The sequence below is a fragment of the Oreochromis niloticus genome, linkage group LG7 (assembly GCF_001858045.2).
Source record: "Oreochromis niloticus isolate F11D_XX linkage group LG7, O_niloticus_UMD_NMBU, whole genome shotgun sequence".
Taxonomy (NCBI): domain Eukaryota; kingdom Metazoa; phylum Chordata; class Actinopteri; order Cichliformes; family Cichlidae; genus Oreochromis; species Oreochromis niloticus.
Window position 1 is genome coordinate 39,109,841 of NC_031972.2, and position 16,806 is coordinate 39,126,646.

At 39.3% G+C, this 16,806-nt stretch overlaps 2 protein-coding genes across 3 annotated transcripts in view; one reads left to right on the forward strand and one right to left on the reverse strand.

Moving 5' to 3' along the window:
- LOC100707734 (aminopeptidase N) overlaps positions 1–5,443 on the forward strand; it is a 34,148-nt gene extending 28,705 nt beyond the window's left edge. Inside the window, exons 21-23 of the mRNA XM_005454259.4 lie at positions 1,948–2,088; positions 4,886–4,967; positions 5,053–5,443. Of these exons, the coding sequence (XP_005454316.1) occupies positions 1,948–2,088; positions 4,886–4,967; positions 5,053–5,217 (388 nt within the window). The 3' untranslated portion in view covers positions 5,218–5,443. The remainder of the gene's footprint in view (positions 1–1,947; positions 2,089–4,885; positions 4,968–5,052) is intronic.
- A 627-nt stretch (positions 5,444–6,070) lies between these two features.
- Positions 6,071–16,806, reverse strand: part of LOC100707465 (synaptic vesicle glycoprotein 2B) — a 41,997-nt gene continuing 31,261 nt past the window's right edge. For both annotated transcript variants that reach the window (XM_003449243.5, XM_025909400.1), the window contains 4 exons: positions 14,553–14,686; positions 11,648–11,848; positions 10,902–11,061; positions 6,071–8,798 (listed from right to left, as the gene is read on the reverse strand). In XM_003449243.5, the coding sequence (XP_003449291.1) occupies positions 8,615–8,798; positions 10,902–11,061; positions 11,648–11,848; positions 14,553–14,686 (679 nt within the window). In that variant the 3' untranslated portion in view covers positions 6,071–8,614. The remainder of the gene's footprint in view (positions 8,799–10,901; positions 11,062–11,647; positions 11,849–14,552; positions 14,687–16,806) is intronic.

Consider the following 16,806-nt stretch of genomic DNA (forward strand, 5'->3'; position numbering starts at 1 on the left):
CTGAAATGGTGCAAAGCCTTGGAGAGTCTCCAGCATCTCCAGAACTCTGTTCTCAGGCTTCTAACACACACTAAGCTCTGACAACATATCACCCCCACCCTAAAAATCTCCACAGGCTCACGCATTACTTATAATGAAGTGATCGTGGCTCAAGAGTTGTGAGTTCGCCTTGTAATCGGAAGGTTGCCGGTTCGAGCCCCGCTCGGACAGTCTCGGTCGTTGTGTCCTTGGGCAAGACACTTCACCCGTTGCCTACTGGTGGTGGTCAGAGGGCCCGGTGTCCAGCAGCCTCGCCTCTGTCAGTGTGCCCCAGGGTGGCTGTGGCTACAATGTAGCTTGCCATCACCAATGGGTGGATGACTGGATATGTAAAGCGCTTTGGGGTCCTTAGGGACTAGTAAAGCGCTATATAAATACAGGCCATTTACCATTTACAGGCCATTTATAAGAGCCTTCTTCTAACTTACAAGTCCCTGAGTGACCCAGCCCCTCAGCATCCTTCTGACTACCTTCACCTATACAACACTTACTCTGACACTATGGTCCTCAGCCATGAGTCTGCTTTCTGTTCCTCACACCAACTTCCTTACCTTTGGGGACAGAGCCTTTGGTGTGGCAGGCCCAATCACTGGACTCTATTAAGAAACTTCTCACAATTCACTTGTTCAACAAGGTCTGTAGCCTTCATCACTGGGTTTCTTGAAAGATTGTTGAAAATGGGAACCACCACCCCGGTCTGCCAGTCCAGAGGTACTGACACATCCACACTCAACACTGAAGAGGCGTGTCAACTAAGACAGCCCTACAACATCCAGAGCTTTCAGGAACTCAGGTTGAAACTAATCCACCTCAGGGGACTTGCCACCAAAGAATTGCTTAACTGCTACAGTCATGCATGAGCTGTCTCCCTTAGTTCCCAGACTCTGCTTCCTCAATGCAAGACGTGTCAGTGGGATTAAGGAGGTTCTTAAAAGTATTCCTTCCACCACTCAATGATATCCTCATTTGAAATCAGCAGCACTCCACCCACACTGTGCACAATGTTGGTAGAGCACCTTTTTCCCCTTCTGAGTCACCTAATGGTTTGCCAGAATTGATTCGAGGCGGTCCGAAAGTCTTTTTCCATAGTCTCACTGAGCTCCTCCCACATCCACGTTTTTGCTTTACTCACTGCCTGAGCCGCATTCTGCTTTGCCTGCCAGTACCCGTTGACTGCCTCCAAAGTCCCACAGGCTAACCAAGCCCGACTGGACTCCCTCAACCTGATGGCTTCCTTCCCCTCTGTTGTCTGCCACCATGACAGGCCACAGCTCAGTGCAGCAGCCTCAGCATTGGAGGTGCTGAACATGGTCCATTCGGACTCAGTGTGCCCAGTATCCTTTGGAATGCTGTCGAAGCTCTGCCAGAGGTGAGAGTTGAAGATCTTGCTGACCAAGGCCTCTGCTAGGTGTTCCCAGCGCACCGTCACTATACATTTGTGTGCACAGGTCTGTCCAGCTTCCTAGCCCCACCAGGGAAGTAATGTTCCATATCCTCCTCATCGGACCCTGTAGCCAGAGGTCGGTCTGCCAGGGTCTCCACCCTTGACTGGCACCCGCCACACAACATACCCAACCCACATGGAGTCTCCTGTGGGTGGTGGGCCTACAGGAGAGTAGTCCCATGTCCCTTTTTTGAGCTGTGCCCTGGCAAGCCCCTTGGGGTAAAGCCTTAGAATTAACAAATGGATATAATGAAAAGAACACTTTTTTTAAAGCGGTATTGTCTCCCATTAAAAAAAAACTTATAAAGGAACTCATTATAAAAATTGAAACTATTTTTGCAATCTATTATAGCTTTAAACCTTTTAAGAAACATTGAGTTGAGTGTGGATGCAGCAGAGACTCCAAAAATAAACGTAGGTGAAGGAGCTTTAGTAACTACAACTTGTTTTAACTGTTTTCACAGGTATCTGTCTTACACTTTAAACTCCACTATCATCCGGAAGCAGGATGCCACCAGTGTCATCACAGCTGTCGCCAGCAACAGAGCAGGACAAAAGCTGGCTTGGGACTTTGTCAGAGAGCATTGGGAATACATGTTCACAGAGTTAGTATCACACTGATAAAAATAATTTGCATGTGTGAGGTGGAGCAATAACTGAAAATCCAGAAAACATCAACACAGAGTGTGAATTTTAGTACAGTAGCATAAGGTGTATGAACTGTTGTTGTTAAAATATCATTTTACTCTTTTTTGATTGACAAAATAATAATCAGAACTTCTTTTATTCTGAAAGCATTTATCAACCATCAGTTTAAGTCTTGAATGAATATTTTAATATGGTCAATTAAAGTCAGAATGGATTTTTATATGCCAAGTAAAGGAGGGTTCAAAACCTGAGCTGGTACAGGTGTGGTCAGAAGTTTACATGGGCATGATTATTATGGTAATTTGTGGCTCTTGATGATTTCTATTAACTTTTTTTTCCAGGGAAAGATTGTACAGCATAGTTCTATAATGACTTTAAAAAAGGGTATACAAGTTTGAATTTACTTTGGATTTTCTCTAATACAAACAGGGTAAAAATGATACATACAGGCTTAGTAAGGCATTAGTAAAACTTAGTACGTCATTTATAAAAAGCAATCTTCCTTGTTAGCATGTCATGGATATCAATGGTTTAGTCATGGACATCAAAACATGGACATGGATATCAATGGTTTAGTCTTGCTTATTAAGCTCATGTATTATTCTTATAAATAACAGATTAACATTTTTTTATATATATATATTTAACCTTTATTTACCCAGGTAGTCCCACTGAGACTCAATGTCTCATTCACAAGAGAGACAAGCATATTAAAATTACAACAATAGAAGAAACAATAAAAAATCTAAATTTGTCTAATGTACACAGTCATATCAAAGACAAGAACAAGTTCCCAGTTATGATTTCACAAAAACATTTGTACATCTTTTGAAGTGTGGAAGTGAAATCAATTGAGAGAGCCTCAAATCCTGCAATATATTTCATGACAGGACAGAAAAGGACAATGCCTTCTTTCCAAGCTCCGTACGAACTGATGGAACAGTGAATGTAATGTAATGAGACAGCAGTCTATGACTGTTTGCATAACATTGTGAAACCTAGCCCCACCCTATCATGTGATTTACTGAGGTCAAATGGCCCAGGATGTGAGCGGGCGTTAATTAAGTGAAGAGGTAGCTCTGAGGAATGACAGCTGGCAGAGAGATGCATGCAGTGATCACTCAGGTCATTGGCAAAAACTACTGATGTAGAAAACTTATGCGGCATATTGGTTAAAAAAGGTCAATAAGAGAAGATTTATCTGGGGATTTGGGATTAAGGCATGTGGGGCTTTGAATAATTTGTGTTAAATTTAAAAACAAGCAGTGCCCTAAAATTATCAGACACAGAACAAAGCCGGTCCCAATTAAAACCACCGACCATTTACCATTCTGCTCCTTAGGCTTCTGAAATCTATCTTAATCTTAATGACCTTATCGTGCCATATCACCCCATTAGAATAATTTCCCTCCTCGATTGCAGGCTTATTTGTCATTCCTAGATATTTAAAAGTAGAATGGGAGGCAGAACCTTCAGCTTTCAAACTCCTCTTCTATGGAACCAGCTCCCAGTTTGGATTTGGGAGACAGACACCCTCTCTACTTTTAAGATTAGGCTTAAAACTTTCTTTTTTGCTAAAGCATATAGTTAGAGCTGGATCAGGTGACCCTGAATCCTCCCTTAGTTATCCTGCAATAGGTCAAGGCTGCTTAGGGATTCCCATGACGCACTGTGTTTTTTCTTCAGTGACCTTTTTCACTCACTATGTGTTTATCCATTATAATCTGTGTTGCTCTTTCACAGCATGTCTTTGTCCTGTCTTCCCCCCTTCACCCCAGCTGGTGCTAGTAAATGGACCAGGCTCAGCTCCTTCCTGAGCCTGGTTCTGCTAGAAGTTTCTTCCTGTTAAAAGGAAGTTTTTCGACCTTATAATATAAAATGCTTTAAGGCAACTTTCGTTGTGATTTGGTGCCATATAAATAAAACTGAACTGAATTGATAATTGTTTTATAATTTGTTCCTTTGTGCTTTTGAGTTTTGTTATTTAATGCTTTAGGCCCTTGCCTAGCTTTGGTTATAGGTTTGTTAGTTCCCTTTTCTGATTCCTCTCTATTTCCGCATGTCTGTCTGGTTGTCTCTGTGTTCTGTCTCTGTGGTTTCTGGTATCCCTGTTTAGTTGTGTCAGATGGTCTTTTCTCCCCAGTCTCCGTGTTTCTTTCCCTTTTTTCTGTCAAGTTTGTATATCTTTGTCTCTGTCTCAGTGTTATGTTTCCTGTTGTATTTAGACAGTCCCCTGTCTTGTGTGTATTCTGTTCACTTTTCTCCCTGCTGTCTCATTAGTCAGTTTCTGTTCAGGTGTGTTCCCCAGGTGTATCTAGTCTGCCTTGTAACCTCCTGTGTGTATTTTAGTCCTCCATTTGCCTCAGTTCATTTCCATCATTTCTCCTCATGCTGTTTGTTCACCCGTCCTGTGTGTTTCCTGGTTTCCATGTTCCTGGTTTCATCTGTTCCTGAGTATTTAGTATTTTTGAGTTCGAGTACTGGCAGTAAAGCTCCCCTTTAAGTTTATGTTTAGTCTGTGGAGTCCTGCACTTGGGTTTATTCCCTGCCTACCACACTGATGATCATAATGTATACAGCTGTAACTTGGCTTTGGTTTAATAAAACTAAACAATAAACCATAAATAAACCATGATATTCATTCCCATGAATGTATGTTAATTTCTGACCACAACTGGAAATATCCCAAAGCTGAGGCCATCATATCAAAGCTTCCAAGAATCTGTGAAATAAAGCATTCTCGTGTTCTTTCAGATATGGCGTGGGCTCTTTCTCCTTTGCGTCTATGATCACTGGGGTCACAGCGAGGTTCTCCACACCTGCTGAACTACAGGAGGTATACATTCATTAGGTACAATACAAAACCAATTTTTAAATGTTAAGCTTTTGTCTGAGGTCTTTTCCTATGATTCCTCTCACAGCTGAAGGAGTTTGTAGAGGCGCACAGCGCAACAGGGTTTGGTTCTGCCACACTGGCTGTAGATCAGGCCCTGGAGAGGACCAGAATGAACATCAAGTGGCTGCAGACAAACAAACAGGAAATCCTGAACTGGTTCAACAGTCAGAAAGGAGATCAGATGCAGTAACACAAGTGTGTTTAGAGATTTAGTGTTGTTTTGGGGTTTTTTCTGGAAAAAAGAGTGGCAGTTTTATAAACTATTGGTGATAAAAAATGAAAAACAGCATGCAGTAATAAAGTAGTGAAAGATGTCTGTCCAAATTAAATTTGATTTGACTGTATATGAGATGTGTTTTAATAAATAATAAACTCAGATGATCCCTTTATTGACAAATGCAAATAAACTAAAATGTAACCAACTGTAAAAACATTTTACTCGTTTTATTTTAGATAGATATCAGATTTGATGATATCCTCACATCGAAACTAAAACATGTATTTCATAGATGTGCTGTGGGATCTGATTTTAATGCTGAACAAGTCTTCCTTCCCTTTTTTTTTTAAACTTCAACACAATAGCATCTTTGTCTCGGGTCTGTCCTTCTGTCTAATTAATCTCTTAGAACTTTTTTCAGTAGCCGATGCAGCGTACCTCTTATAAGCAATATTTTGTTCCACAGCAAGATTTCTGCTGTGTATTCAGAGAAGGACAAAGTTTGCTGTGACTTTTGCCTTCTCTCACAACATGGTGTTGTAATGCAGTTCATTTTAATGCCTTCATTCATTTTAAGCCCAGAATAAGTATGAGCGAAAAAAATAACTAGGAAGGTGAAAAATGTAAGAAAGAGAAGTCAACCAGCAGATTAGATTTTACCTAACAAAGTGTCTTCAGGTCAGAGAGAGAGAGAAATATAAGTACACAGCTTTGGTGATGTATGATGTACTCCACTGTATTGATGTTGTCAAGGTCTGCACTGGCAGACGTATGGAGTAAAGAATTGAGGACCCAAACGCAAACACACGGAAACGTAGAACAGAACTTAGTTTTAACTGAAAGTGAGCCATTTATTGTGTTTGATAAAAAGTATGAAACAAAGGGCTAGGCAAATCAATACAACACTAAACAAAAACCTAAACTGGAGAAACTAGAAAGTAAACATCAAAAACCCTAAACATGGAAACCTGGCATAAATACCTGGTAGCGTGAAACTTTGGTAACATGGCATGAACATTGCAGACGACCTGACAATGAATGCATGACAGCTCAACGCATAAATACACATGAGAGTGACGAGGGAAAAGGAAACACACAGGCAACACAGCTGGGACAAATAAACATAACTACAAGACAGGAGGAAGCAAACTGAACACACTGAATGTAAGATGTAATGTCAAAGTAAAACAGGAAACACACAGACTAAGACACACGGACTTGATATGGCAATAGGGAAATGAAACGAGATGAGACATGGACATAACTAAGCTACAAATACAGAGAACGTGATGGCTAGGGAGAACACACATGACAGATGGAATGGGAGACAAGGGGAAACATGTAAATATGAGGAGGAGACGAGACAGAGGGAGACACGAAGGGAGACAAAGACACCACTGAGAAATACAAAGGGCGAGGGAGATTTAAACACAGGGAACATGACAGACTCTCACGCTGAAGGCACGGCACTATAACCAACATAGTGGGGGAGACACCGATGTGGGAGGAACCTAAACAGGGAAACACAGAGAACTCAAACAGAACTAACGGAAGCCTAAACTATACAAACAACATCATAATACAAAAAGGCATGAAACTAAAAATGCCATGACAGCAGTCCAGTAGAGTCCAGCACAGTGCTCATGCGGAAACATCACAAAAGACAAAATGTTGGCCTTCAATACACAGATAAATATTTTATTAACTTTAAATAAATTAAATAATGTAATGTAATAGTAATATTCACTGATATTAAGCATCTCAGTTAGTTGCAATGAGCTGTTAAAAACTGCAGGTGAATTGATGCTGTAAGAACAACCATCTAACAACAGCAATCAGCCAAATTTTTAAAAAGTAGTTAGTGCAAAGAGGTTGCCAAGCAGAACACTTGAAGAACCATTTTCCTGAATATTACATTTTCAGAATGACCAATATATTCTTTGTTAGGATCCTGGTTAATGTTATGTATTTCTTCAGCCTAGGGGATGTAAGTTCAAATGTTCACTGTCCTGCAGGTCAATAAAATAAAATTGTCTGCTTCATCCAGTCTCACAATTACTGTTTGTTAATGATTAATCTCTTAAAAACAACAAGTTTATGATGAGGGTTATTTTTAAAGGCTGTATTTTATCCTTATAATAAACAAATACATTTTCAGAAACTGGAAGGTACTACATTTCATATAATGTTGCATACATTTGTGCCATACAGTTATTCACTTAATTCTGTTTACAGATGTTGGTGGGCCAAAGAGGCAACAGTTCTTAAAAAACATGCAAGTTGCCAAAGTCTACTCCTGTCCTTGACCCTAATCCTAGATGGTTCTTCAATAATATACTGGATGTTAAGAGGTTGATCTGAAGGTTATTTCACAATTAATCAGTCAAACATCTGGTTAAAAATATTTGAAAATAGTGATCCCCATATCCCACATAAAGACATGTGGGAACTAGAATGGGTGAGATCACCCCTGCAAAAATTCACAGAGCAACAGCGTCACATTTCTGTCATCAAAACCTAATCTTGACGTTAATATGTAGAAGTATGTGATTTAATCACACTGATCACATCAAATCTGTTACAGTCCGGGGCTAGTTTGTTAAGCTAGGTTATTTAGCCACTGTTTACAAGGACTAGCTTATTTATTTAGTATAAAGAAAAGCTACTGACATATGTAGTTTGATAATCTTACACTAACTTGGAGACTAGAGCGTCAAAGCAGATTTTTAAGCTATGAAATATTGATAACAGAGCTTACCCAAGTCTGTCTTTGCTGCCTTAAGTCACTACAGTTTTAACCACATGTAGTCACAAATGTGAAGTCACTATGTATAAGCTTTAAAGCATGGTGTAAACAGTTACATGTTACATGTTTGTAAGTAGAGTTTGTTGAAACCGGAAAATCTTTATTCAACTTTTTGTCCCAGGATTTCAAGCAGGTTATTTGCTAAAAGTGTTGGAAAAACTTTTAAGGTGCAAATTACAGATAACACTTTTTCCCCTGACATGCATCTAAATAGTGGTAGGAACACAGAATATATTACAGTGCGTGCTTTAAACATTCAAAAAACATCTGTCCACGTAATTCATTAACAAATTATTAAATGGTTAGTATGTCAACTGCCTTAGTGGATTCATGGCATCAATAAAGACTCATACAGAAATACAGAAAAACATAAACCTGCTTTTTCCTGGTCTAAAACCTCCAACCTGAAAAAAATGGTTCTAATGAACAGTTGTGAGTTGTTCCAAGTCTTGTCTTTTTTCAAGTTCAGAGTCAAGGTAAATTCATTAGCCTCCAACAAGAAGTAGATGTGTTTTGGCCTCTTCCTCACCCCCCTCATTCCCACCTCAGCACGCTCATATCACTTCACTGGAGAATTTTCTGTTGCGTGTCAGGCAGGTTGAGGGCCACAAGGCCGCCGCACACCAGCGCAGTAAAGGATAGTAGAATAGGGATGGCTTTGGTGATTCCCACACAGCTGGCAAAGATGGAGCTGCCGAGAACAGCAGCCAGTTTACACAGAGCATTCAGCACACCAGAAGCTGTTGCTCTAAGAGAAAAGAGCGACAACAGAATGACATTTTGAAACAGCCTTATTGAAAAGGAAGCTGTCACCAGGACTTTTCATTTCTTAACATTTTAATGTCCAAACAGAAAAAATACAATTTAGTGTTTTTTCAAGACTGCTGTGCAAACTTTTTCACACATAAACAATATTATACATAAATCATCCTAAAAAAAATAAAGAAATGTGAACAATGATCCAATGATGAATCACATAAATAATAAATAAATACTGAATTATTGATCTATGGTTTAATAGGTGGAGTTCAGGAATTTTTTGATCTCAAAACTTAAAGTTCACATACAGTTTTTAGTTGTAAGTAAAAAAAATGTGATTAAAAAAAAAATTAAAAAACACAGGCTCATTTTAAATCTGATCCCAGCAGCTTATTCGAGAAACGATTGCAAAAAAAGAAGAAATAAAATATAAAAAAAGAAGTCTTTGGAATAACGAAACGTTCAAAATTAAATATTTGAATGTTTTATGTTTACCTACTGAATTTAATATAATGTTTTCAAGTGGTCAGGGATATGTGACATGGGGATATTGTAATCTGTGGTTTTAGGAATGGGAATTTCTCATCAGATGCACTGATCCATATTTTGTTTGTCCCAAAACAATATATATATACATACATATGTATGTATGCATACATACATACACTACCATTTTCACTGGTACCGTATGTATGGTTTTTCTTTTTTTTCATGAGTATTTACATTGTAGGTTTTTACTGAAGACATCAAAACTATGAATGAACACATTATGCATTAAACAAAAAAGTGTAAAATAACTCAAAATATGTTTTATATTTCAGATTCTTCAAAATAGCCACCCTTTGCTTTGATTGCTGCTTTGCACACTCTTGGCATTCTCTCGATGAGCTTCATGAGGTAGTCACTTGAAATGGTTTTCCAACAGTCTCGAAGGGAGTTCCCAGAACCGGCTCCGGGAGTTCCAGGAGCACTTGTTGGCCCTTTTGCCTCCATCTCATCCCAAACCATCTTGATTGCATTTAGGTCAGGTTACTGTGGAGGCCAGGCAGCCTAGCGCAGCACTCCATCGCTCTACTTCTTGGTCAAATAGCTCTTACACAGCCTGGAGGTGTGTTTGGGGTCATTGTTCTGTTGGAAAATAAATAATGGTCCAACTAAACGCAAACTGGATGGGATGGATATTCGCTGCAGGATGCTGTGGTAGCCATGTTGGTTCAGTGTGCCTTCAATTTTCAAGAAGTCCCCAACAGTGTCACCAGCAAAGCACCCCCACACCATCACACCTCCTCCTCCATGCTTCACGGTGGCAACCACACATGTAGAGACCATCAGTTCACCTTTTCTGCATCACACAAAGACATGATAAAAGCCTGATTTGTGCAGTCTTTTCTGAACAGTTAAAGTAGAAATGGGTCTGCTTCTGGGGCTGGTGACTCACATGAATTTATCCTTAGCAGCAGAGGTAACTCAAGAAGTGACATTCAAAGTTTTAGAAATTTTCTGGACCGACTGACCTTCAGTTCTTAAAGCAATGATGGGCTGTCATTTCTCTTTACTTAGCTGTTTGGTTCTTACCATAATATGAATTCTAACAGTTGCCAAATAGGGCTGTCAGCGGTGTACCAATCTGACTTCTGCACAACACAACTGATGGTCCCAAAACCATTAAGAAGGCAAGAAATTCCACAAATGAACATTGACAAGACACACCTGTGAAGTGAAAACCATTTCAGGTGACTACATCATGAAGCTCTTTGAGAGAAGGCCAAGTTTTTGCAGCGCTGTCAACAGAGCAAAGGGTGGCTACTTTCAGGAATCTAATCTTGCTGCATAATTCCATATATCTTGCTTCATATATTTGATGTCTTCAGTTTTTAACTACAATGTAAAAAGTAGTAAAAATAAAGTAAACCATTAAATGAGAAGGTGTGTCCAAACTTTTGGGCTGGTAGTGTCAAAAGCTAGACACTTGTAGTGTGTGTCACAGTCTTCACACACACACACACACACACACACACACACACACACACGCGCGCGCGCGCGCGCGCACACGTATATGTGTGTGTATATATAAGAAGAAAAATACTGGTACCTCTTTGAAGCTGGATACAGTTCCACAGTCACCACCTCAATTCCATTCCATGCAGCTGCACTAACACCACAGAACAGACACTGTAGTGCAATGATTGCTGATTGGCTGAAGCTTAGAAACAGGAAAAATGTACAGCCTGCTGAAATCAGCATGGAGCCACCTGAGGAGATCAGAGTTTTTGTAATGAATCCTGTAGAATCTGTATTTTTAATCATTTGCAACATATTTATAGAATGCATTAAGAGTTCATTATAACATAAGTTCTAAAATAATGTAAAGTTATGGCCTATATAAGATAATCAAATATAGATGTGAAGCTAGGTGAAATTATGTCCAGAAATGTTTGGACAGTGACACAACATTGCTTCTGAATGCCACCACAGGTATGCAATGAAACAATGAACTGAAATGCAGACTCACAGATTTACACTCCCTGTAAAAAGAAAATACCCTCTTTAAATTTTAAAGTTTAATGTATCAGGATATAATAAAAAACAAGAATCTGGTCCTCAGGAGGTCTTAAAATTGGGTAAACGCAATCTCAGATGACAGCTAAAACACATTATTATTACCTTTATTTAACCTGGAAGCCACTTTGAAACTCTCAGAAACTTTCAGAAATGCAATAAATACAACACAAAATACAAGCTCTACAACATTAGATACAGTACAAAAATATGAAAGATATACATAGTATTCCTTGACTGCATTCCTAACTCCTTTACAAACAAACTTCCATAATTTACCTATGATCTTTACTCTGCCAATCTTCTCCATGTAGAGAGCTGAAATGATGTTGCCTGGCAGCACTGCCAGACTGCCTAGGAAGCTGACCAGGTAGATGAGGACATCATTCTCCTTAGCAGTATCAAGGTGGCAGCCGTGCTTGTTGTGTTCAAAGGTGGTGTTCTCCATCTTACAGTCAATAAACTTGGCCTCCCACAGGTCTACAGAGAGCAGAAAGGCTATTATATAATATACTTTACTCTTTAGTGTTCATATACTTTAAATGGCTTTTGTGTTTGCAGATGTTTTCTGAACTAAATTACAAGAGCCATTAACTGACACCTCATCATATCTCTAAAAGGTTTATTGACTTGTTTTTGCATTTGAATACTGCTATAAATACAATAAATAAACAAACAAAAAACGGAAAAACTGTCCATAACTTTGGGATTTATCAGTCATATTAGTAGTCTCAGATACACAGATCTACACTATACAGATGTAGGAAAACAGTTTTACGATACACACACACAACCGGTCAAAAGTTTTAGCCACTCTGGGTGTGTCTCGTTGACTAGCAGCTGGTTCATTTGTGCTGCTAGACACTAATGGAGTGCAGTCAGCTTCTTCAGCCGGTAGGCGGGAATCATGTCAGGGCCTGGTGCTGTCCAACTGTTTCTTGGATCTCTGCCACTGCGATGGTTAATGGACCCTGTTCAGGGAGGTTGCTATTGTCTGCTCTTAGATCTACTATCCCCAATACTCTTGCAGTGCTCTTCACTTCATACCTTGAGTGTATACCTTGAATAGTTTTGTGGAGAACACCAGGTTTATTCTCCTGCCTTCAGTACCTCTTCAGGCGAGTCTTTGCTTGGCAGTTCACAAGGCCTCAGGTATGGACAGGTTACTTCTTTGGCACCTTCTTCATTGCACCTTTCTGCAGCTCCGATAATTGGCTAACTTCCCTTCATGCTACCTTGATTTTTTCATCTAGTCTCCTTCTCCATGGAGGGTACTGCGCCTTCTGGCTGTTCATCTTGTAATCAAGCATCTCACTGATTACTGCTGCCGTGGTGTAGATCAGCTGATTAGTCTTGATGATGGCCACAGTAGGAATTGTCCATAGTGCTGCATTCACATCATCTAGTAGACCTTCAGAGGGTACTTAATAATAATAATAATAATAATAATGGATTGGATTTATATAGCGCTTTTCAAGGCACCCAAAGCGCTTTACAATGCCATTATTCATTCACTCTCACATTCATACACTGGTGGAGGCAAGCTACGGTTGTAACCACAGCTGCCCTGGGGCAGACTGACAGAGGCGAGGCTGCCATATTGCGCCATCGGCCCCTCTGGCCAACACCAGTAGGTGGTAGGGTAAAGTGTCTTGCCCAAGGACACAACGACCAGGACAGAAAGGCCGGGGATCGAACCGGCGACCTTCCGGTTACAGGTGCGCTTCCCAACCCCCTGAACCACGGTCACGTAATCTTGGTAACCAGCTGTGGAGGGTCCAGGTTTTAAGCTTCTCCACGATCCTATATTTCAGGTCAATTCCTCTCACACTCAACGATCCTTCTTCCATCGTACTTGGCCCTTGGTACACAATCTCGGGTGGGGGTGATGATGATATCTCCCCCCTGTCGTCCTGGCTCTCTTTTGCCATAGAATATGTGTTGTACCTCGTCATTTTCTAGCCATGACAACAGTTCCTTCTTCTGAATGTTGGAACACAGAGCTACATACATTCATTCTTTGCATGTTGTTCTGGGGTCTTTTGTGGATTCTTGGATAAGTTGTCACTGCGTCCATGGGGTAAATTTCTGTGCCCGGTCACTTCTGGGAATGTTCACCACTGTTCCATGTTTTACAGCGGTGCTCACTGTGATTTGCCAGAGTCCCACAGCTTCAGAAATGGCTTTATAACCTTTTTCTGACTCAGAGATTTAGAGATTTAGAAACTGTATTCTGTGTTTACTTGTATTATCTTTGTCTAATATTTAAATTTGTTTGACAACCTGTGTGACAAACATACACAAAAAATTGAAAATCGGGAAGAGGGCAAACACTGTGGTTATGAACTGCGGCTTGAATGACAGGGACATAGAACCTCAAAGTTTTAATTATTGTAATTCTTGTATACATTTTTGGTGATAAAAGATAAAAAGGTTTAGCTGAAGCCTTTGACTGTTCTCAAACTAATGAAAAATGTGGAACCACATTTCTAAATAAAAATCACTGGAGGCAGACGACTGGAAAGCAGTAGAGTAAACCCTGGTTTAATATTTTCAGAATCACTGGGATTTCTGTCATCCAAAAAACAAGTATTGAAATGACAAATTGACTGATTCATATATAGCACTTTTCTACTCCATCTGAGCACTCAAAGTGCTTTACACATTTGCCTCATTCAACCACAGAATCATTTTTTTCTATGCAAGTGCTTTCTATCCAACATTCATACTCTGATGGATGCATCAGAGAGTAACTTAAGGTAAGTTTCTCACCCAACGATATTTGGCATGGAGACTGGAGCAGACAGGGATTGAACCACCAACCTTCCCATTAGTAGGTGACCTGCTGTTCTTCCTGAGCTACAGCCACCCCGAAAGATTAACATTACATTAAAAGAAAGAAAATGTAGGTATAACGTTCAATAAAGACACCCTTTATAAAAAGTTAAAGTTCTCTAGTTATTGCATTGACGAACTTGGATGACGGTGCTGCCTATCCACCTGCCCGCCCAGCAGAGTGACGATAATGCCCTTTCAGCCTTTCATACCTGAGGGGTAGAAACAACTTGTAGTGACAAATTCTGTTTTTTCTGATTTAACCTCTTATCCATTTTCACTCACATTCACATTAGTTTCTATACCAAAGCTGCAACCCATTCCAACAAATTGTCCCATTCAAACTTACCTGTGTTGTAGAAGACAGTGGAGTGGATGGTGCAGTTCTCAAACACTGTTTCAGAGGACCTGATGTTCTCAAAGTGACAGTCTTCAAACAGAGAGTCTTTAAATTTCACTGACTTCATCTCTATATTGATGAACCTATGAGAATGGGATGGACAAAGAGCCTTTCTCAAATCAAAGCACTGACTTGTGTTCTTGAGTTCAAATTTACCTCAGGAATATAAATTCTTAGGGACAGAAGGGCAATTTCAAAATAAAACAGCAGCTTTCTTGGTAAATGTTACATATCAACACGTCAGCACCTGATTGCACTGAAACAAAATTATCTACAATCAAAAACTCCACTACAGGTATGTTTCCTTAACAGGTACTTAAACGAGGGAGAAGAAACTATTTAAGGGACTCATTTTATCAGTTTCTGTTTAAGCTGAATAACTAAATAACTAAGTGGAATAACTAAAGCAGAGCTTTGTCTCCAGAGGGTCCCTGCATACAGGGTAGTGTTTCTGAAGTTTCGGGAAGTACGAAGTGAGCATACATTTTATGTGCCTAGTTTTTTAAGTGTGTTGTTTGTAGGTGACAACAATTTAGAAAGTGCTGGAAAAGAGTTTTTAAAGGGATGAAATGATGACCATAAAGTCAATTTTTGAAGAAGACAATATTCACATGGAGAGTAGGTATGGTTTCAAGCAGCATTGTAAATACATAATGCACCATACTAACGTTGTATTTTCCTGCCTAACCCTAACCCAAATTCATGAGCATCACAGCAAAATTTATTCTAGTTTGCATTTCATCTGTTCCTGTTTCAGGTAGGTCATGACCAGTCATTCCTCAAGCTTTCTCATATTTGAATCAGCAGAAGATAATCATTTAGTTAGAACTTGGCTAAGTTTTTAAAGGATGCTATATAAAGGATGCTCAATAATCTACAAGAACACAAGTACAGGTGAGAATACAGATTGAAAAATGGAAAACATGGACTCTCACTTCTATTGCTATCAGCACAGAATCAGAATGGACAGTGGGCATAAATCCAAAACTGACACAAGTGGAAGCATGCAAAAGCTTGTTGGAGTGAAAATGGTGGAACAATCTTCATGGCAATACAATATATGGAAAAAGAAGCCCTGTTATAATCATGTGGTTCATGTTAAACTGAAAGTTAAACCCGATTCTGTGCAATTTATTCTAAAAGAGCATAGAAGTTTGTAAAATATATAACAAAATATACATTATATCTGTACTTAAAACTTGAAGATGCATTCCCTTATTTGGGAATGCTAAGGTTCAGCTGTGAACGGTACCTGCACAAGTGTAGAGCTCTAGCTCTAACCCCTATGTTAAAATACCCAGAGTTAGAGTATTAAGTATAGGTGAATATTGGTTTGCTGTTGTTGTTGTTGTTTGTTTTTTAATATATATTTGGTAATACGAAAAGACTTAAACTTAATATGCGGTAAGATAGAAAGACTTAAAGTTAAAGGAACTGCTTTTGCTCACTTGAGTAACTGAATGAATGTTTGCAAAGTAAACTGCAAAGTAAATGTCACAAATCCAAAATACAATGGGCTAATTAAAAATAGTCATCCAAATGACGAGACGTTTCTCCCACTGAAAACGCTACGTCCAGATGAACAGAATCAACCTTTTGAGATTTACTTATCTGGATGATTGAGCATGCATCAAATCAAAATAGTTCTATTTCTTACATCCTATATATCCACATTTTACATACATACATCACATAGAAGTTCATGCATTTGGCATATTGGTGAAAACAAATTGCTGCAATATGTTTTGGTAACAGCTGTATTTGAAGCTTTAGCTCAACTTTGAAAACAGATAAAAACATCTGATGCCTGTGGATGTCCTTTTTAATGACTTGCCCTTCACAGTCAGAAGTACAGCCCAAATCACAAATCATATTTACCCTTAATTTAACCAAAATACATTACATCTCAATCCCTGTCCATTCCTAGCTATTTTTATTCAGTCAAATACCAACTCACCTTTTTCAGTTTTCACCTGTAGAAACTATTTTATGACAAACTGAGCCAGGAATCCAACGGTACAGGAAGGGTTCTGTGGTTCTTTAGGCTTATGCCAAGAAAGCATACCAGTAACAAGCCAGAAAAATTTCAAGACTAAATCATATTCTTATATTTATCGCTGTGCAGGAGGATATTAATACTTATCTATCTGAATTATTGTAGGGTCTTTACCTTACAATATAAAGCACCTTGAGGCAACTGTTG